Source organism: Bufo gargarizans, chromosome 7 (assembly GCF_014858855.1).
Source record: "Bufo gargarizans isolate SCDJY-AF-19 chromosome 7, ASM1485885v1, whole genome shotgun sequence".
NCBI lineage: Eukaryota > Metazoa > Chordata > Amphibia > Anura > Bufonidae > Bufo > Bufo gargarizans.
The window spans coordinates 145,338,004-145,360,878 of NC_058086.1; the positions used below are offsets into that span (position 1 = coordinate 145,338,004).

At 45.5% G+C, this 22,875-nt stretch overlaps 1 protein-coding gene across 3 annotated transcripts in view; it reads right to left on the minus strand.

Moving 5' to 3' along the window:
* SLC35A3 (solute carrier family 35 member A3) overlaps positions 1–22,875 on the minus strand; it is an 86,354-nt gene that overhangs the window by 30,929 nt on the left and 32,550 nt on the right. For all 3 annotated transcript variants that reach the window (XM_044301811.1, XM_044301810.1, XM_044301809.1), the window contains exon 2: positions 6,751–6,955. In XM_044301811.1, coding sequence (XP_044157746.1) covers positions 6,751–6,937 — 187 coding nt within the window. In that variant the 5' untranslated portion in view covers positions 6,938–6,955. The remainder of the gene's footprint in view (positions 1–6,750; positions 6,956–22,875) is intronic.

The window sequence follows — 22,875 nt, forward strand, 5'->3', positions numbered from 1 at the left end:
TTCTCTCTCCTTATTCTAGCGATTGGCAGGGGTCTCAGCACTCGGACCCCTCCAAGTTTTGATGTGTTACTATGACATATCAAAAGTTTTCCCAAGGCACAGTGCCCCTTTAAAAATGAGGCACCTGACACTCAAGATCCTGGGTAGTGGCAATGTATGGGCTGTGTTACCAGAAGCCTGGCTATTAGCAATTGTTGTACTGACACTAAAATGTAAGCAAGCATAAAAGAGGACTATGGGGCTTTTAACAACTGGTGTTAAGGTTTTTTCCCTACCGAGTCCTACGCAGGGTCAAATAGCCAACTAAAACGCGCTGGCTAAAAATATGACAAACTAGCTCCCCTAGAAAAGAAAGAAAACGACCTCAAAGAAGTCAAACTAGAGACACCTTAAAAAAGGAAGAGACACCCACTTTTGGGCACCTGTTTTAAGGTATTTGCCCAGGATACTGGTGGGCTGGATGAGATGCCTTTATCTTGCTCTGTCCCGAAGAGGGGAAAAAAGCCTGACCATTTGTTTACAGGTGGCCGTCTTGTCTTTTGGGGAAAGTCTCCTGGTTTGGCTGGTATGAGGTAGTTTTCTTCCTTCTGGATGAGAGCACAGTTACACCCTTTTTTCCGCCCCATAGAGCATTTCTACAGTTACTAGTAAAAGGATTCCTATAAACCACTAAACAAAAGCAAGTCATACAGCATACATCAGATAGTTACGTATCCTGCCAATAAACTCCTCCAGCTCCTTCCTTCCAGAAGGCGCTACAGGACCCTTCAGACTAAAACCAGCAGGTTTAGGAACAGTTTCTTCCCCACAACGGTCACCCTTCTGAACCCAGTCCCCCGCTGAACCTTTTCATCCTCACTCACTTAACCCTCTACACTCCTCCTCCCCTCCATCCCTCTCAATGACCATTATCATGACTGCCATTCAGGTCAACATTCACAGTATGTTCATATTGGTTACTGCTATATAGTTGGGACACTGTCATAGCAGAAGTCTCTACTATAGTACGTATCTACACTACATTGTTCACTATGACAGTCTGTCCATAGCGTTACGCTTTCACTTCTGGAGCTATATTTAAAGCATTCTGCAGATCAGTTTACTAAACATCTGTAAATTTGTATATATGTAGCACATCTGTATAACTTCTTGATAGTACATCTGTATATTCGTCGCCTGTATAGCAATATAGAACAGTTTGTGTGTGTATATATATATATATATATATATATATATACACACATACACACACACACACACACACACATACATATACACACACACCAGCACATGTGTATATCTGTAATTATGTATACATCAGTACATCTGTATATTGGCCATAGTACATCTGTATATTTGCTCTCTATATAGCAATATAAACACCTGTATACTTAATTTGTACATAATCTGTACATAACTATTCCTACACTATCCCTATCTGTATATAACTTTTTTCTTGCACTTGCTGCCCTTTGCACTTGCGATTACATGCAAACTGTGTTTCGTTACCCTGTATTTTACATGTGTAATGACAAATCAAATCCTCACAATTCAAGACCTCTGCTTGCTAACAGAGGTTCATATATTTTATGTTTGCAGAGTGCAGTTGCGTGGTTTGCTTTTACTTTTGTAGTTTCTGCTATGGCGTTGGGCACCTGCACATTCACTTCAGATTACATAATGTGCTAACTAACTCTGTCTTGTTTTTGTAATGAATGGAATAATTAATTTACCCTTAGTGACCACAAATACGCCTTTTTACGGTGGTTACTAAAGGTGCTTTAGGCTAGCCGTCAGCCTAGTCCAAGTGCTGCATGGGTCTTCCATGCTGTGAACAGAAGGAGCATGACTCTCTAATGACAAGCCAGGCTTGTGCTCTAATGGGCCGGGTCTGCAGAAGCAATGATCGCAGCTCTTTAACCCCTTAGTAGTTTAGAGAGGGGCATCCCTCTCTCAGGCATTGACACTCCCACGAAATAGATCAAGAGGTGCTTATGTCTGCCTGTAATGTATGCCTACCTATGCTGCGGATAGTGCCCGTCAGTATCCCACTGACTGTATAATACTCCGTACCGCATAAGGGCTCACGCACCCGACAATATGTTTAATCCGCATTTTTTGCAGATCGGATACGGACCCATTCATTTCACCTTGTGCTGTCCGCATCCGCACATCTGTTCCTCAGCCCCACAAAAAAGATATGTCCTATTCTTGTCTGTTTTGTGGACAAAGATCAGATATTTCTACAGAAGTAAAAAAAAAAAAAAAAAAAAAAAAAAAAAAATGATGGTGGCATGCACTCGGCCAGGATCAGTGTTGTGCATGAGCCCTAAGCAGTACAGTGTAGTATGGAAGCAATCAGAAGATTGCCTGTCAAATTCCCCTTGTGGGACTAATACATTGTAAAAATAAGAGTTAAATAAAGGTTTATCAAATAAATAAAATCTCCAAGTTAAAAATGCACCTTTTTCCATTAAAAATGCTTTTCAATAGAAGAACTTGCAAACATACAGTACACTAAAAACCCTCATTTGCATAAAGAATAAAAGCAAATTTGTCCCGGGAAAATCACAACCGATTTTCACATGACAGGTATCGTTTCAATCAACAGGATCCACCTTACCAGGCAGTGTGCCTGGTTGAAAGGGGTTCACCGGGAATTAAGAAAATAAAAATACTTAATTACTTTAGTATAAATATATTCCCAAATACTTTTCATTAGATATAATGGTTCGTGTTGTCTGGGGAGCAATCATTAGGAGAAATAAAATGGCTGCTGTCCTATTAGTACACACAAAGCCGGTTCTAATCACACAGGAGGACCAGTTACATCACCACAATGAGCTCTCTCAAAAGCTGCCTCATCCTCCTCTCTGCTTGTCAGGGATTATGATCCTGAATACAGATTATAAGAACTTCAGCACTGCGCCACCAATGATAATTAACCTTTAATAGCATTAAAATCAAAGCTGTAATTGTAGAACACTTCACTAAAGTATATCGGTCGGACCTCGGGGTGGATGACGGGGCCCAGGCTCTTTTCTTTGAAGGTATGGCACTCCCTTGCCTCTCCAGGCAAGATAGTGCCAAACTAAATTTGCCACTCTCTCTTGAAGAGGTGGAGAAAGCTGTTGACAGCATAAAGGGCAATACGGCTCCGGGAAGGGATGGCATACCCTTTGAATTTTACAGAGCATATCGTAAAACCGTATTGCCTCTTCTTTTGGAAATGTTTAATGAATCTTGGAGGAGTGGTTCACTTCCCCCCTCCTTGAGGGAAGCTTCCATTTCCTTAATCCTGAAGAAAGATAAAGATAAGACAGAGGTGGGGGCGTATCGCCCTATTTCGCTACTCAATACCGATTACAAGATACTAGCGAAAGTGCTTGCAAATAGACTAAGGGGGGTTGTTCACCGTCTGATCCATTCGGATCAGACGGGTTTTATCCCAAAACGAGACATACAATCTAACATCCGCAGGGCCTTTCTAAATGTATATGTTGGGGAGGGGGGAGGATCGCTCCATCCTGTCTTTGGATGCCGAGAAGGCCTTTGACAGGGTGGAGTGGCCCTTCCTGTGGGCGACTTTGGATAAAATGAACTTGGGCGAACATTTCATTAAATGGATACAGTTACTTTATTCAGATTCTAGGGCCAGGGTTAAGATAAATGGGATTGACTCAGAACAGCTCCCCCTACAGCGAGGTACTCGACAGGGTTGTCCCCTTTCACCTCTGATATTTGCCCTAGCTCTGGAACCTCTCGCCTGTAAAATCCGGCAGTCTAGTCAGATTGTAGGATTTGGAGGGAGAGGAGAGGAAGATAGGATTAGTCTATACGCGGATGACATTCTCGTATTTCTGAGGCAGGGATGGAAGGCCGTTACACCTGTAATGAATATCTTGAAAGAATATGGGGCGATATCGGGGTATAAAGTAAACTGGGATAAATCTGAACTTCTCCCTCTGGTTCGAGTGCCCCCTGATAGCTCCTTAGGCATTAAGGTCCTTGGATTAAATGACTCCATCCGATACCTGGGTATCAGCATAAGCGCGGACCTGTCCCGATATAACTCCTTAAATATAACTCCTATGATTAATAAGATCAGGGAGAAGATCCGGTCCTGGCAGAAGCTGCCTTTGTCACAGGAGGAAAGGATTGCATTGATTAAGATGGTGGTCCTCCCTATTGCATTATATCCTCTGACAGCATGCCCGATATGGATTGATGACTCCACTTTTGGATTAGTGGACAAATTGATGAACGACTTAATCTGGGGGAGGGGAAGGGTTAGGATTAAGCAAAAATATCTTTGTATATCAGAGAGAAGGGGTGGCCTTTCCCTTCCATTCCTCCAGGGATATTATATTGCAGCACAGATAAAGTGGTGTTTGGGAGGGGGGAGGGAAGATAGTCAGGCCGCTTTGCTGTTGGGTATTCTCTCAAGGAATTTCCAGGGGCCATGTGGGGACATTTTCTGTTTTTTTTCTGTCTTGGAGACTGGTCATTTGGACATGAGGAAAAAACAATGTTTGATTAGTGATACACTAAACAAGGTTTGGAATAAGATAAAAGTACTGGGTGAGACATTCCCTACTCACTTTACTCCCCTTTGGCACAATTATAATTTAAAAGAATTTAAGTCAATTGTAGACTATAAATATTGGAATTCACGCGGAATTAACCGCTTAACTCATATAATATCACACGGTAATATTATCCCTTTAGATGCACTAATAAAAAGGTACACCGTCTTTCTTAGATAGATATAGGTATGCACAAATTAGTCACGCATATATGAGCACTCAGGACAAATATTTATTGGCCATTAGGACAAGCCCCTTTTTGGATTATTGTTTTAGATTTAAGGTTACTCAACTTACACTCTCTCAAATATATCATAAACTCCGGGACTGTTTGGGGGAAATAACCACATTTAAAAGTGAGGGAGGCTGGGAAGCTGAATTGGGCGAGGGGGAACAGCTTGGAATGGGATATCGTATATCAAAACATAAAAAAAAGTATCGATCTCTCAGAAATACAGACTGATACAGTTCAACATTGTTCACCGCCTATACTACTCCCCCTCCTTCCTCGCCAAGATATACAAGGAAAGGAAGGACCTGTGTTGGAAATGTTCGTCAGAAAACGCGGAGTTAAGTCACCTACTATGGGATTGTCCGGAAGTGTGGGGGTATTGGACTAGCATTTATGAGGAACTATATAAAAGATATAAGATCAAATTGAAGCAAAGTTTTACGCAGGCAATATTGGGTCTCATCCCCCGCTCTGAACTGACCCCCTACAAATTACGAGTTAGCATGGAAAGTTTTATGGTCGCAAAGGCCTTGATAATTAAATATTGGGGTACGAAGAATAGTCCTAGCTTTAATGAATGGAGGGCTCGGTTAGACACCATTGAGGCCTATAGAAGAATGGCAAGGAAATTGGAGTGATGGCTCCCTGCGGGGGCAGGCTCCCTTACTCGCTTCGGGCCCCCAGGATCCCTTATATTGGGAATTTCTGGATACAGAAGTTAAGGTAGATATTAAAATGCGGATGGACCCCGCAGCAGGGAAGCAAAAGGGATGGGGTGAGTTAAAAGGAACAAGTGTATTAACTTGTATAAAGTATATTTGTAAATTTTAACTGGTTGATATAAGAATTTCTATATTTGTTCCAGAAAATAATAAAGGATTAAAAAAAAAAAAAAACACTTTAATACAGGAGGTGGGTACTGGCAGCAAATCAGCGGCAGTTAACCCCTCAGGTGCCACACCTGAGGGGTTAACTGCCGCTGATCGCAGCTCCCTGTGAAAGGCAGGGTGCCGGCAATGTGATTCTGCTGCCGGCACCTGTCTCCTGTATTAAAAATTTAAGCCTACTTTTTGTGGGTTCGGACTTAGTTAAGTTACCAGGCTACATAGAGCGGCGCCCGGGGATCTCCCTGCACCTACTATTATTCCTGGGTGATGCTCCGTTCGCCCACTGTGCACCAGTTACAGTCTCCTGCTCCATATGCCAATTACTACTGTCGGAGCGATGGGCAGGAGACATCAGCTTCTCTAGTGGGCGTTCCGAGAAGCGGGCAAACGGAGCAGCGCCCAGGAATAATAGTAGGTGCAGGGAGATCCCTGGGCGCCGCTCTATGTAGCCTGGTAACTTTACTAAGTCTGAACCCATAAAAAAGGTCGTCCTATCATTGGTGGCGCAGTGCGCCCGCCCCTCTCTCCCCATTGGTGGCAGCGGCACAGGGGGAGGGAGAGATTGCTTCCTTCTCCCCTGTGCTGCTGAGGGAACATGAGCGCTCTCACAGCAGAGCGCTCATGTTCAGAGATACTAGGCTACGCAGCAGTGCAGCCCAGTATCGAAAAAATAAAAATTTCGATACCCGCAACAACCCTAGATGGTGCGAGTGGAGAAGGGGCGATGGTAAAAGGGTATTCCAAGAAAAGATAGTAAACCATAAAATGTCTCATCCTCTGGGGTCCCACTGACGATGACTGAACAGTCTGCTCACCAGCAGTGATCATTAGGACATTGTGATGAATGCCATCAGCTAAAAGGTAAACCACAGCATGATCACAGGAATGATAAATGGAAAAGATTTTGTGTTTGTGCTGCATAGTATACAGGATTACAATAAAGAGAAAATCTTTGCTCTTGGTTTTAACTGGTTTTATGAGAAACTGAATATACACAGCATAGTATCATGGTTATGGCATTTCTGGCAATCAAACTTTTACTTACTGTTGTCTTTATACACTAAAAAAATGCAGGCTACAATTTTCAGCACCTCTGCAGCCACTACAGCAGTGGAAGACAGGTACCGGGGGCCTTCCTCCTTGAGTGTTCGAGAGTAGCGCATAGTCAGGACTAAGCTGGTGGTCTGAAACACTAGGATCCCCAAGGAGATATACTTCAGGTGAGACGCCATTGTGAATTCTGGATACTTCTGCAAGAGAGAACAAAAAGGTTCACATGCTATTATGAAACCGTCTAAGGTATTAAAGGGACCAGTCTGATTATAGCTGGCACTTTTTTAGTGCAGGTTCTAAAATAGAAACACAGAGCTCCGATGCTCAAGTCAGGGGGGCTGCCTGGGTGAAAATGGTGATAAGTCCGGGTTCAGCTCTGAACCCGGACGACCCCTTTAAGAGGCTTAAAGGGTACCTGGCCTTTCAATAACCTTTGCGATAATCAATAGTACAGTGTGTGGAATATGAGGAAGAACACCATTTCTTGACATTAATGCCACTTGCATCTGGCATTTTTTTAAGCAGTATTCCTGCCTAGTTTGCAGTTCTGTCAGACATGGTGGGTGGAGACTAGAGGCTATCCTCTGCAAGCAGAAAGTAAAGGAGAATCTGCTTCCCAACCTTCTCTTATGTACTAAGAAGCAGCCCTAGGATCACGGAGGACATTACAGAGTACTGACCTGTATGGTTGTGAATAAAGCACTTAGCCCATGTAGTTCAAGCTGTCTGTTTGTCGGTGTTTGCTCCTGCTCACTACCCCTCCCCCCTCCACAAACTTTTATTGATTTGTGTAACATGATCTTCCTGTGGTGCTGCTCCCATCTTGGACGAGGTTAAAGGTGCATTTAGATGATGCGAGAAGCAGCATATTGTTAGGAAGGAACATATCCTTCCCAACAATTGGCTGCTTGTTAAGTGCAGGTAAAGCACAGCATTTTCATGCAGGGATCACCTCCACAAGATTAGGACAGCTATAGCTACTGCTATTGCTCGTCCCCTTACAAAATCATTGTTCCTGGGCGGCAGAGAGCTGGTTATATAGCATGATCTGCTGCCCAGGAATGATGATTGAGGTGTCTGCACCGCAGAACATTTCACCCGATGAACGGCACCTTTAGACAGGCAGAATATCAGGAACGAGCATTTGTAGGAACGTTCCCTCCCAATAATCAGCCCATATATCAGGCCATGTAATTCCACCTTAAAGGGGATTTCCCATGAATAATGTAAAAAATTTAAAATCAGACACCATATAGTACATGACAAAACCTTTTTTTTTTAAACAAAGCTAGAACCAGCCCTGTACCTCATATGGATCCAGAGATCTCCCCATTCATTGCTCTGCTAGATTTATATCAAGCTGACAGCTCAAGTGGAGTGTCCATTCTGCTGCAGCTCAGGGGGCGTGTCCATGCTTTCCCCATCACAGCTCAGGAGGCGGTTGAAAGGTGAAAATGAGAATGTGCGGCCTTCGTAGGGTACTTTCACACTTGCGTTTTTCTTTTCCGGCATAGAGTTCCGTCACAGGGGCTCTATACCGGAAAATAACTGATCAGGCATATCCCCATGCATTCTGAATGGAGAGTAATCCGTTCAGTTTGCATCAGGATGTCTTCAGTTCAGTCGTTTTGACTGATCAGGCAAAAGAGAAAACAGTAGCATGCGAAAGAAACTGAAGACTTGCCTGAATGCCGGATCCGGCATTTTTTTCCATAGGAATGTATTAGTGCCGGATCCGTCCTTCCGGTCTGCACATGCGCAGACCTTTAAAAAAAAAAACAAAAAAAAAAAACTGATCAGTTTTGCCTGATGACACCGGAAAAACGGATCCGGTATTGCAATGCATTTTTCTGACTGATCAGGCATTTTTCTGACTGATCAGGATCCTGATCAGTCTGAAAAATGCCTGATCAGTCAGAAAAAATGACATCCGTTTGCATACAGTTTGCCTGATCAGGCAGTCAGTTCAGGCAACGGAACTGCCTGCCGGAATCAAACAACACAAGTGTGAAAGTACCCTTAAAGGGTAACTTTTTTTTATATAATTGGATTGGTCTGACTAAGTTTATCTTAGTTCCCTTGGTAATACTTTTGTATAGGTATTGAATTACCTAGTATTCAGTGGTGAGGCTAAAACCAGTGTCCTCCGTCTCCTATATACAAAAGACGGAGGACGTAGTAGTGGGCAGTCCCGAAAGCTGCGTGCGCACTCCTGTCGGACTGGGATAGTGCCGATATTCGCGATAAAAATTTGCGATCAGCTACTCAGGAGGAAGAGGGCGTGTTTAAGTCTGGAGAAAGCCGATTGGTTGGGGTGAGGCTGCGCGTTCCCGAGAAAAGTCGAATGAATTCTGGGTAGTTAGGGAGGGAGGTCTTAGCTTCATGGTAAGGGCATCGGCGGCCATCTTGGAAGTCAGAAAGAAGTCTTGTGAGGAGCGGTTGCTATGGACGGAATCTTATTAAACAAGTGGCATGTGAACACAAGAATTAGTGATTATGGATCATCACCACAGCAGCAGCAACAACATATATGAAAATTTAATTTTGAGTTAAAATATGAGTTATCCTTTAATGAGCCGGTCAAAGAAATAAAAAATTAAGTGGCAACGTACAGGCATATTTTATTGAATAACTTAGTAGCTCTACAAAAATTTGTATTACATGCAATTACAAAAGTAATCAGATCCAGGTGCTGGTTTGTAAACTGTAAAATATTTTTTGTCAGACAACCTCTTTAAGGCATTTTTAAGTGAAAAGGAGTTAGCAAGGGGGGGGGGGGTGGCAGAGAGAAACATCTGATAAAATGAGAACTAGATATTTCTTGTGGTATTATTGATTTATGCAGTTGTATGAAAAGTTATGGAGAAAATCTAGTAAGGCTACTTTCACATTTGCATTCGGGGTTCCACTTGTGAGCTCCGTTTGAAGGCTCTCACAAGCGGCCCCGAACGCATCCGTCCAGCCCTAATGCATTCTGAGTGGATGCGGATCCGCTCAGAATGCATCAGTCTGGCACCGTTTGGCCTCCGCTCCGCTCAGCAGCTGCTTGCAGCGTTCGGGTGTCCGCCTGACCGTGCGGAGCCAAACGGATCCGTCCAGACTTACAATGTAAGTCAATGGGGACGGATCCGTTTGAATTTGACACAATATGGCTCAATTTTCAAAATGATCCGTCCCCCATTGACTTTCAATGTAAAGTCTGGACGGATCCGTCTGCGGCTACTTTTACACTTAGAATTTATTTTACAATATAATGCAGACGGATCCGCTCTGACCGCAAGTGTGAAAGTAGCCTAAGCCATGCATCATTTAATACATTTGGCACAAATCACTCCAGCTACCTTCTTTACTTATTCTGATGTAGGCTTAGTAACTATGGGATCTTTACCGCCGACAAAATAACGACGACTCTCCTAACCATTTTATTTGCTCAGTGAAAACCCAACCATTATACGGATTATTCTTCATGACTTTCCCAGTAACTATATCAAGGTTTGCTCAGTAATTTTAATACAGAAACTATTTCCTATTTGTACATCTGAACGTGTAATATTTGTCCTGTAATTAACAGCAAATTTACCTGAAACCCAGGCCAGCGAGGACGTGGCTAATGCTGTTGGTACGCCAAATACTAAGAATATTTATTCTGCATATCATACATAAAACCACAGTCTATACACACACAGCTTGGTAACACATTAAAATGGAAAAGGCATTTATCCCACGTTACGGTCCTATTACACCTGAAGATTATTGCCAACAATCATTCGTATGAACGCTCGTTAGCAGTAATCTGGCAGTGCAATACTGCCGCCGATCACCTCGTTCATCGGAATCTATTAGCAGGTTTAAAGATCCTCATTTGTCAGCGGCAGATCGTGGTGTGTAATCACCATCTGCTGCAGGCAAACAGTGATTCAGTATGGGGACGAGCGATGGCATTAGTGATCGCTCCTCCCTATACCGAGGAGGAGGAGATGGCTGCATGTAAATGCACCTTTCTCATCCACCAGCAGGAACGCTTCCTTCTCGACAATCTGCTGTAATACCGTCCTGTGTATAGGGACTTTTGATCCTGTTCATTAAAAGATCCGATACACAGCCCACCACGGTTGTTCTACATGGTCAGTTGACACGCAAGGGTGCAATCTAAGATGTCACAAAAGAGTAGGCTGCCATGCCAATACATAGGCACTCTGCCATCTCATTTGTGACATGCCAATGGGAGACAGAGGGAGTCACCTCACTCTAAACCACTTAGATGCCAGGATCACTATCAACCACTATATCTTAGAGGTTAAATGGCCCAGTTAGGGCAGGAGACCAGCTCCCATGTGAGAGCCGAGACCCCACTCTCCTCTGCACGGGAGAACTGTGCAATGCTTAGGGTACTTTCACACTAGCGGCAGGACGGATCTGACAGGCTGTTCACACTGTCGGATAGGTCTTGCAGCTATTTCGCCGTGCCGCTGCTCCGTCCCTATTGAGCTCTGGCGCAGCACGGCAGTGCGCGGTGTTAGGCCGCCGGACTAAAAAGTCGGAGCTCTGCCCACCCCCATCCCCATTATAGTCAATGAGGACGGAGCGGCAGTCCGGCGAAATAGCGGCAGGACGGATCCGACAGGGTAAACAGCCTGTCAGATCCGTCCTGCTGCTAGTGTGAAAGTAGCCTTAGGCTAGGCCTCCATAAAATGGTGTATTGGTGGTCACTAAAAGGTTAAAGACCCAGCCATTTTCTTTTTTTTTTTACTCCCTGCCTTTCCAAAACCATAACTTTTTTTTCCCCACCCGCATAGCCATATGAAGACTTGTTTTTTGAGGGACTACAGGGAGTGCAGAATTATTAGGCAAGTTGTATTTTTGAGGATTAATTTTATTATTGAACAACAACCATGTTCTCAATGAACCCAAAAAACTCATTAATATCAAAGCTGAATATTTTTGGAAGTAGTTTTTAGTTTGTTTTTAGTTTTAGCTATTTTAGGGGGATATCTGTGTGTGCAGGTGACTATTACTGTACATAATTATTAGGCAACTTAACAAAAAACAAATATATACCCATTTCAATTATTTTTTTTTACCAGTGAAACCAATATAACATCTCAACATTCACAAATATACATTTCTGACATTCAAAAACAAAACAAAAACAAATCAGTGACCAATATAGCCACCTTTCTTTGCAAGGACACTCAAAAGCCTGCCATCCATGGATTCTGTCAGTGTTTTGATCTGTTCACCATCAACATTGCGTGCAGCAGCAACCACAGCCTCCCAGACACTGTTCAGAGAGGTGTACTGTTTTCCCTCCTTGTAAATCTCACATTTGATGATGGACCACAGGTTCTCAATGGGGTTCAGATCAGGTGAACAAGGAGGCCATGTCATTAGATTTTCTTCTTTTATACCCTTTCTTGCCAGCCACGTTGTGGAGTACTTGGACGCGTGTGATGGAGCATTGTCCTGCATGAAAATCATGTTTTTCTTACCTTGCAGACTTCTTCCTGTACCACTGCTTGAAGAAGGTGTCTTCCAGAAACTGGCAGTAGGACTGGGAGTTGAGCTTGACTCCATCCTCAACCCAAAAAGGCCCCACAAGCTCATCTTTGATGATACCAGCCCAAACCAGTACTCCACCTCCACCTTGCTGGCGTCTGAGTCGGACTGGAGCTCTCTGCCCTTTACCAATCCAGCCATCTGGCCCATCAAGACTCACTCTCATTTCATCAGTCCATAAAACCTTAGAAAAATCAGTCTTGAGATATTTCTTGGCCCAGTCTTGACGTTTCAGCTTGTGTGTCTTGTTCAGTGGTGGTCGTCTTTCAGCCTTTCTTACCTTGGCCATGTCTCTGAGTATTGCACACCTTGTGCTTTTGGGCACTCCAGTGATGTTGCAGCTCTGAAATATGGCCAAACTGGTGGCAAGTGGCATCTTGGCAGCTGCACGCTTGACTTTTCTCAGTTCATGGGCAGTTATTTTGCGCCTTGGTTTTTCCACACGCTTCTTGCGACCCTGTTGACTATTTTGAATGAAACGCTTGATTGTTCGATGATCACGCTTCAGAAGCTTTGCAATTTTAAGAGTGCTGCATCCCTCTGCAAGATATCTCACTATTTTTGACTTTTCTGAGCCTGTCAAGTCCTTCTTTTGGCCCATTTTGCCAAAGGAAAGGAAGTTGCGTAATAATTATGCACACCTGATATAGGGTGTTGATGTCATTAGACCACACCCCTTCTCATTACAGAGATGCACATCACCTAATATGCTTAATTGGTAGTAGGCTTTCGAGCCTATACAGCTTGGAGTAAGACAACATGCATAAAGAGGATGATGTGGTCAAAATACTCATTTGCCTAATAATTCTGCACGTAGTGTAGTTGTACTTTCTAACGGCACCATTTTATATTGCATGCGATGTAGTGGGAAGCTGGAAAAAAAAAATTTAAAACTCAATTTTGCTATAGCTTTACAAAGTTTCATTTTTACTGTTACTGTGGTACCTTGGAACCGAACCAGAGTACGGGAAATATTTTTTTACAGTAGAAATCAATTTATCAAGTTATTACGCAAAGTCTCGCGAGACTTCACAAAGTAATAACTTCAGCTCATTGGAGCCAAGACATTCTAATACTGTACATGGCGCTTGCTCCGTAAAGTATTGAAACAAAGTTTTATGCGAAAGAGAGAGAAAGAGAGAGAAAGAGAGAGAAAGAGAGAAAGAGAGAAAGAGAGAAAGAGAGAAAGAGAGAAAGAGAGAGAATGAGAGAAAGAGAGAAAGAGAGAGAAAGAGAGAAAGAGAGAAAGAGAGAGAGAAAGAGAGAAAGAGAGAGAGAAAGAGAGAGAGAAAAAAAAAAAAACACCCTGTCACGACTACAGGTGTTCGTATTTCAACGTCCGTCACGTCCACAGACTCGCAATAAAGTCCTGTCACGACCACAGGCAGTCTTGTCATACACAACTTTCACATCCACAGGCTGGTCAAAGTCCTGTCACGCCTACAGGCACACCACCGCTCATCCACACATCAGCACGAAGTCCTGTCACGACCACCGGGACGTCTCCTCAGCCATGGTCACTCCACAGGTGCCACCTGGACATCCCAACACGGGCCAGGGCCGGTCCCGTCTTCAGGCCTCACAGCCCGGGAGACCACGGGGTGCGATCACGCAGGTGGCGGTAGCACGCTGGTCCGCCCCGGCACTCGCAGGGCGGCCAGGCCCCCGTAATGGCCAGGCATTCGAGCACAAGGTCATACTCGCAGCTAGGGAAAGGGGGGTTCTAATGGCTCTCAATTAACAACCAATAGGAAGATGTCACAAGAATTCACTCCTGGAGGCTCTTCTGCGTCGCGAGATAATGGGGACACCCAGTCGGAGCGAAGCGTGGGACCCTCGTTACGTTCCTGGACCATCCCAAAGTTGTCCGCCGAGCTGCGCCGAAGAGGCATCCCCTTCCCAGCATCAGCAAGGAAAGCCGAGTTGTATCGTCTTCTGATGTCAGATGGACCACCAGTGAGTCAAGACGAGGTTTCCATGGGTACCATTCAGACGTCGCTAACCCAACTACACGCCGTGATCAACAATATGGCGTCATCCATGTCAGACCTTCAAGCCAGAATGGATTCGGTGGAAGCCAGGTCTGCGGCGGCAGCATTAGCGACACCAACACCTGCGGAACGGCCAACCGGTGCTTCGGGTGGGTCATCCCACTTTCCCTCAATCGCCCCGTCCCACTTCATTCCAGCCAGTATAAGGCAGGACATATTGGAGGGCAAAGACGTCAACCTGGCGTCCCTGCTTATTGCGACACATGAGGCCCCGGACAATAGAACCATTGCGTGTGGGGAGGTCTCGGTAATCCTGAAGTCTAAGGACGCTAGGCTTAACAGGAAATTGAACGTCACAGAATTCGTTCTAGCGTTCAGCTTATATCGGGACATGATTTGCTCAGTCAACCCACATAGGAGGGCCGAACTAGATCTATACATGTACAAGGTGGTCGAATTAGGTTACAAATATGGTGGCACAGCATTCTTCGACTATCACCGGTCTTTCTCAGCCAAAGCAGCAGCTGCACTCATCCAGTGTCAGCACGTGCTGGATTGGTCGGACATAGATACAGAATTGTTCTGCCGCCCTTTTGCAGACCTGCACGGTCTGCAACTCGTACTCCCACACCACGGGTTGGTGCTCAGACGGGCGACGTAGCAGATCCAGCACCACCTTATTCAGCCCCACGTCCATCCAACACCAAGCCAGCATCCGGGGTAGACAAGTTAGGTCGTTCCATTAAATACCTTGGCAGGAGCCAGATATGTAACAATTATAACTACGCCATTTGTCACTACAACCACGCGCGGCATGCCCTCAAAGGAATCAAGGCCCAGCGTGACTAAGCGTGGTCAACGTGGGTCTGCTGGCGGTATTCTTGGCTGAACATCCACACCCGGCCTGGGTCCAGTTTGTCATCCACGGATTGACACACGGTTTTCATACAGGGCTTCTCGCACTCCCTCAAACTACGTTAGAGTGTGACAATTTGCAGTCCGCAGCCAGGGACCCTGAGGCGGTAACCCAGTTGATCCACACTGAGCTAGACCGGGGATACTTGATAGGTCCATTTAGCCAACCTCCCTTCGCATGATGGAGAGTCAATCCAGTAGGCATCGTGACCGGCAAATTTAATAATAAAAACGCCTAATCTATGACTTGTCCGCCCCACATTCTTTACACATACCAAGCTTGAACTCTCTGATTCCATCCGAAGAATTCACTATGAGATACGCATCAATAGACAAAGCCATACAGGTAATAATCAGATTAGGCAGAGGCACCTGGCTGTCAAAAGCAGACATTACCGATGCTTTCAAACTACTTCCCATCCATCCTGAGTTATGGCAGTGGCATGGCATGAAATGGCAGGGTGCTTATTATTTCGCCAGTAAACTGACCTTCGGGTCAAAGTCCAGCCCCTGGTTGTTCGACCAGCTGGCCAGCGCGCTGCATTGGATCTTGACCAACACCTTCAGGCCAAACCACGTCATCCACTACTTAGATGATTTTCTCCTGATAGAATCCCCAGATCAAGTACCTCAAGACCTACAAGTCCTGCTCACTGTGTTTTCAGACCTGAGAATTCCATTGGCCCCGCACAAAGTGGAGGGTCCCAGCACAGAGATCACCTTTCTAGGCATCCACTTGAACACAGTGGACATGAAGGCCAGTCTTCCTCAGGACAAGCTGGCCAGAATCAAGATGGTTGTTCACAGACTAGCACAGGTGAGGGTAACCACCAGGGCAGATCTTCAGTCACTCCTTGGAATGTTGAATTTCGCCATGCGCATAATGCCGCAGGGCAGGTCCTTCATTTCAAGGCTCCTGGCACTCCTCCCGCTAGCACCCTGCCAAGACAGCCCAGTCCAGCTGGACCAAGACGCCATCGCTGACTTGTTGATGTGGGACAACTTTCTCTCCCAATGGAATGGGGTTTCCCTGTTCATCCCGGTGGCGTTCAGTGATTCCCCAGTGATCCACACAGATGCCTCGCCTGCAGCCGGCTTTGCAGCCATCCATGGCACTCACTGGTTCGCCCAATCATGGCCGGCAGAGGTCACCAGCATCTCAGGGTTTTCAAGGAGTTCCTCACTCTTTGAGATTTATCCCATAGTAGCAGCGGCTGTCACGTGGGGGGCTCAGTGGAGCAACCAGACAGTCCTGTTCCTGACCGACAATGAGGCTCTCGCCAACATTCTAATGAAGGGCAGGTCAGCCTCCAGGCACATCATGGCATTCGTGCGAAAGCTTGTGTGGTTGGCTCTGCAAAACAATTTCAACTTCATATGCACACACATAAGTGGCCAACGCAATGTCGCAGCCGATGCTCTATCTCGGTTTAACTTTCCCCTCTTCTTTCAGGTCCTTCCAGAGGCAGATCTCTGCCAAACACCAACCCCGCCTCATGGCCAGCTATTGTTGAAGTAGCACCTTTTCTCCAGATGGCTAGGAACCTCATGTCCGATTCTCTATCCAGCAATACACGAAAGGCGTACAGGACAGCAACAGGTTTTGTTCAACAGGTTCAAAACCTCTTACCCTCCGGCCGGGGAGGGTCCTATCACTTACCCGCTTGCGTTTATAGCTTTTTGCCACTCTCAGCTAAATCTATCTTATAGCACCATTAAGCTGTACCTTGCGGGCATACAGCATCATTGGTATGTACAGGGCTCCAGACTAAAAAAAATATCAAGGAGCCATTGGCTCCTAACCTGAAAAATTTAGGAGCCAAATTACATTTTTAGTCGCCAAATTTAAAATACATGTAATTACTGTATAACAGATACTGGAGATCCTGACAGACCGATGAACATGAACAGATCCCTAACGTCAGAACCTGATCAGAAAGGGAATAATTAGAGTATTCAGCTACTTTCACACTTGCGGCAGTGTGACGGCAAGCAGTTCGGTCGTCGGAACTGCCCGCCGGATCCGCCGCTGACTGAAAGCATTTGTGAGACGGATCCGTATCACAAATGCATTGCAAGGATGGGTCCGTCTCTACGCATGTCATGCGGACAGACGGATCGGTCTTGTATTTTTACCGGTCTGCGCATGCCGGAAGGACAGATCCGGCATTCCGGTATTTTGAATGCCGGATCCGGCACTAATACATTCCTATGGGAAAAAATGCCAAGTCTTCAGTTTTTTTGGCCGGAGATAAAACTGTAGCATGCTACGGTTTTATCTTTTGCCTGATCAGTCAAAATGACTGAACTGAAGACATCCTGATGCATCCTGAACGGATCGCTCTCCATTCAGAATGCATGGGGAAATGCCTGATCAGTTATTTTCCGGTATAGAGCCCCTGTGACGGAACTCTATGCCGGAAAAGAAAAACGCTAATGTGAAAGTACCCTATGTGAGGCTGGTCACCCTGATGCCTCAGATACAGCCCTCCATTCACAGCAGCCTGTATTCTGCTGCATGAGGGGGCACTTCTGATACCACCCGAGAAGGACCTGAGGGCCCAGAGCAGAGCTCCTGCAGTCAGCCTGCTTTGTCCTCAGGTGACTCCCGCTGGCCGCAGGTAAGTCGTCCTCAGTGAGCCCACAGCAGGCAGCTCCCCCTCACCCGCCGGGCACAGAAGGCACCACTGACAGTGTTTTTCTTCTGCACCATCCGCTCCATCTTCTTAGCGATACGGATGATCTCCCGATCGGCTGCGCTCATTTTGGCTCTGCCCTGCTCCCCGAACACCAGTGCCACTCACACAGCAGCCCCGAGAACAACAGAGTTTCCCGCTAAGAGCGCCTACCTCACACACCCCGGCTGAAAGCTGCTCCCGACACTGCCAAAAAGCGAGGCCGCCGCTAAGTTGTCATGACTGTGGGCTCTGCCTCTTCCTGTTACAGCACCATGGACACTTACTTCAGCTCCGCTCCATTCCTGTCTGTTTCTCTAGGAGTCTGAGATGACAGCGCGTCACTTATGCCCGTGCCCCGCCACAATATCCAGCTACAGCGCGGCAGCCAGGTCGCAAATGGCGACAAGGCTAAAAAGTCTTGTCGCCATCTGCAAATTTTAAGGCGCATTGGCGACCATTTTAGTCGCCATCTGGAGCGCTGATGTACAGTTCCCGGATCAACCATCTCTGTTCACAGCCCATCCGGTCAAGTCCTTGCTGAGGGGCATCCAGAAACAGGCCATCAAAAGAAGACCAGCCAGGCAACCTTTCACCGGCAACATGGTTAGGACAGTCTCTGACGCACTGGCCAATGACCCCTTCGGACACTACATCAGCTCACTCGTCAGGGCAGCATTGTATCTGGCATTCTACGGCTTCCTCAGGCCAGGTGAGTTCACTTGTGTAAAATCATCCAAAAAATTATTGCGGAGAAACCAACTGGTTTGGGACGGTACTCATCTCATCCTCAGCTTGGACTCCAGCAAGACGGGCCGACCTGGGGAATCCATGCCAGTTAGGTACTTCATCACCAACAACAGGTGGTGCCCAGTAACGATCTTACGCGAGTGGTTGCAGTACACCGGGGACATGCCCGCGGAGGCCCCCCTCTTCCAGCTAGATGGGTTCCCCTTGAACATTCAGTCTTTCCTCAGATACGTTCGGTTATTGAGCTCCTCGTCAGGGGGCAACCCGTTAGCCATCACCGGGCATTCATTTCGCATAGGTGCCGCCTCCGCAGCCTCCAAAAATAATGTACCGGCACACGTCATTCAGAAGTTGGGCAGGTGGAAATCGGCATGCTACGCTCGGTATGTTACTGATCCTCAACAGGAAATGTCACTTGCTTTCAATCATTTGTTGTTGTAATTTCACTTAGAATACACAGATCCTAACCTTTCCTGCATCCATGTGGTTTTTGGCCCCTTCAGGCTACCCTCAAAATACAGCAGTTCCGGCATAACTCCACTGCTTCAGGTAGGTACAGGCACGTACTTCTCAGCCAGCCGATCCTGGCACAAACATACCTTTTGTGGAGCTTTTAGTATCAATCTGCTGTAATACCGTTCTGTGTATAGTTGTACACAAACATAGAAGAGGATTCTTTACGGTAAGAGCAGTGAGACTATGGAACTCTCTGCCTGAGGAGGTGGTGATGGTGAGTACAATAGAGAAATTCACGAGGGGCCTGGATGTATTTCTGGAGCGTAATATTATAGCTACTAGAGAGGGGTCGTTGATCCAGGGAGTTATTCTGATTGCCTGATTGGAGTTGGGAAGGAATTTTTTTTATTTCCCTAAAGTGGGGAAAATTGGCTTCTACCTCAGTTTTTTTTTTTTTTGCCTTCCTCTAGATTAACTTGCAGGATGACAGGCCGAACTGGATGGACAAATGTCTTTTTTCGGCCTTATGTTACTAGCAGTGTGAATATGAAGTTGGATTCTGCTTTTCAAAAGGCATTTTCCCGTAATATTTATTTTATGTAATGCCCACAGCCCGCTTCCTTAAAACAGATAATTTACACTTGCCTGCTCCCGCTGCTTTGGTCCTCCGCGTTGTCTCTGCTTTGTCCATATTCTGGTTCCCAGAGTGTTCATCTGGCGCTGCAGGGCACTTCATCTCTGAAGCCGATCACTGGCTACAGTGGAACATGCCACCATGCCCTGCAGTGCTGGATGTAAACAATCCGGGGATCGGAACATGGACACGGCAGAGGCAATGCGGAGGACCACAGCTGTGGTGAGCAGGTTAGTGTGTTTCAAAAGGTGGCTGTGGGCATTACATACATTAAAAAAAAAAAATTTAACCAGAAAAAACCTTTACGTGGACTGCGATGTGCCCTCTACATTAGGCTGCTTCACAGCCCCTCCTTCCACAGACTGCAGATGGGCAAAATACAGATGCGGTCTGTGTGCCATCCTCATTTGTTTGTATGGCCACCTTTTATGGACATATGGATGCACAAGATACATGCATGAGCTGTTCTGCAAACAGATATAACATGTCTGCAAAATGCTGACCACGGATACATAGAAGTCAATATAATGTAATGGAAGTGGCTCCCTGTGAGTTCAAATTTGGCTTTCAAACAAGTCTTAGGATTTGGCAACTGAATATAGCAATACCAGATATCCATCCATAGATAGATTTAATCGGGGTGCTTGCCCCTCATAGGTTTGTGTCATACCTGCGTTAGACATTTCCGGCAGGGAGCAGCCTGCTGTAAACGTCTGGATTCTGCACTGCCGGACGCTACCCGATACCTGCCAGCCACATTAACTTTAACTGGGACTGGCGGAGATCTGGCCACAACCTGGCAAACATGCAGAGCATCAGCCTGACTTAGGCTGGGTTCACACCTGAGCGTTTTACAGCGCGTTCCTACGCACTGTAAAACGCTCAACAAGGAGAAACCAATGCTTCCCTATGGGAATGGTCCTCACCTGGGCGTTTTACAGCGCGTACGATCGTGCTGTAAAATGCCCGACGCCCCAAGAAGTACATGAGCTTCTTTGGGGCGTCTTGTCGCGCGTTCCCGTCCATAGACTTTCGGGAACGCGCGACAATGGGCGTTAGCTTGTCTCTGTATGCGCGATTGCGAACGCTCGCGAACGCTCAGGTCTGAACCCAGAGTAAAACAGCTGCGCGTTTGCTGGTTGTGTCCGGACCTCCGCCAGTTTCAATTACGCTGGGTTCAGACCTAAGCGTTCTGAAAGGAGCGTTCTGTATGCGCGATTGTACCGGCGTTTGCAATCGCGCATACAGAGACAAGCGAACGCCCATTGTCACGCGTTCCCGAAAGTCTATGTACGGGAACACGCGACAAGACGCCCCAAAGAAGCTCATGTACTTCTTGGGGCATCGGGCGTTTTACAGCGCGATCGTACGCGCTGTAAAACGCCCAGGTGAGAACCATGCCGATAAGGAAGCATTGGTTTCTCCTTGTTGAGCGTTTTACAGCGCGTAGGAACGCGCTGTAAAATGCTCAGGTGTGAACCCAGCCTTATAGATAATGTGGCAGGACAGAATTTCGACGGCGAAGGATCCGGAAATCTGTTCCTGGCCAGAACAGCCTTCCGGATCTGTCAAACACAGATGGAAACACGCTTTACGCAGGGTGCTAAATCTCCGTAACACCTTAAGGACCGGGCTCATTTTCACCTCAACGACCAGTGCAAATCTGACCACTTTATGTAGTGATAACTTTGAAACGCTTTGACTTTTCTGAGCCATTCTGAGATAGTTTTTTCGTCACATATTGTACTTCATGACACTCGTAAAATGGAGTAAAAAAAAAAAAAAAAAAAAATTCATTTTTAATTTATAAAAAAATACCAAATTTACAAAAAAAATTAGCAAATTTACAAGTTTCAATTTCTCTACTTCTATAATACATAGTAATACCTACAAAAATAGTTATTACTTTACATTCCCCATATGTCTACTTCATGTTTGGATAATTTTGGGAATTACATTTTTGGGGGATGTTACAAGGACCAGTTCAGGTCTGAAGTTACTTTGTAAAGCTTACATAATAGAAACCACCCAAATATTACCCGATTCTAGAAACTACACCACTCAAGGTATTCAAAACTGATTTTTACAAATGTTGTTAACCTTTAGGTGTTCCACAAGAGTTAATGGCAAATGGAGATAACATTTCAGAATTTCGATTTTTTGGGCAAAGTTTTAATCTATTTTTTTTTCCAGTAACAAAGCAAGGGTTAACAGCCACACAAAACTCAATAGATAGTTTACAGAAACATCCCATATGTGGTTGTAAACTGCTGTATGGCCACACGGCAGGGCGCACAACGAAAGGAACGCCATATTGTTTCTGGAAGGCAGATTTAGATTTTTTATTTATTTTTTTGACACCATGTCCCATTTGAAGCCCCCCTGATGCACCCCTAGAGTAGAAATTCCATAAAAGTGACCACATCTAAGAAACTACACCCCTCAAGGTATTCAAAACTGATTTTACAAGTTTTATTAACCCTTTAGGCGTTCCATAAGATTTAATGGAAAAATGGAGATAACATTTCAGCAAAATGCTTTTTTTTTTTTTTTAGCAAGGCTTATGGTGAGACTATCAATGTCCAGTATACAGATATGGTGCTACAAAGATACGCAACTATTCATTCAACATGGGCTGGAGGCGAGACACAGAAACACTTGTATAATCATAGTGCCTCAGAGAAAATCCAGGTCACCTCACAATCCACACCCCCGTATACGGAAGGTGCCAGTAAATTGCTCTTGAAGAAAATAGAAGAAAATAGTTGCCCGAAATATACAGGTTTTTCAAGATGTGGCAGTCACCTGTGTAAAACATGCAAATACACTGTAACTATTAAAAGCTTTCATGACTCGAACTCTGGAGTTTCCCATTAAAAGCTACATCAATTTGTAATACAACGGGTATAGTTTATATTATACGATGTGTGGACTGTGATTTGGAAATGTAAAACTAGAATATTAGAACATCAATTATATAACTAATCCTTCCTGCCTAGGTCCATCAAACTGGTATGATCTATACGAGTGTATTACTGTAGTGCAACGGCGGCATGAAGCGCATGGCGTCATAGCAACCAATGACGCCGTGCACTCCTGCTCCCAGCAGGATGCCAGGCCGGGATACCACAGACCGCTCA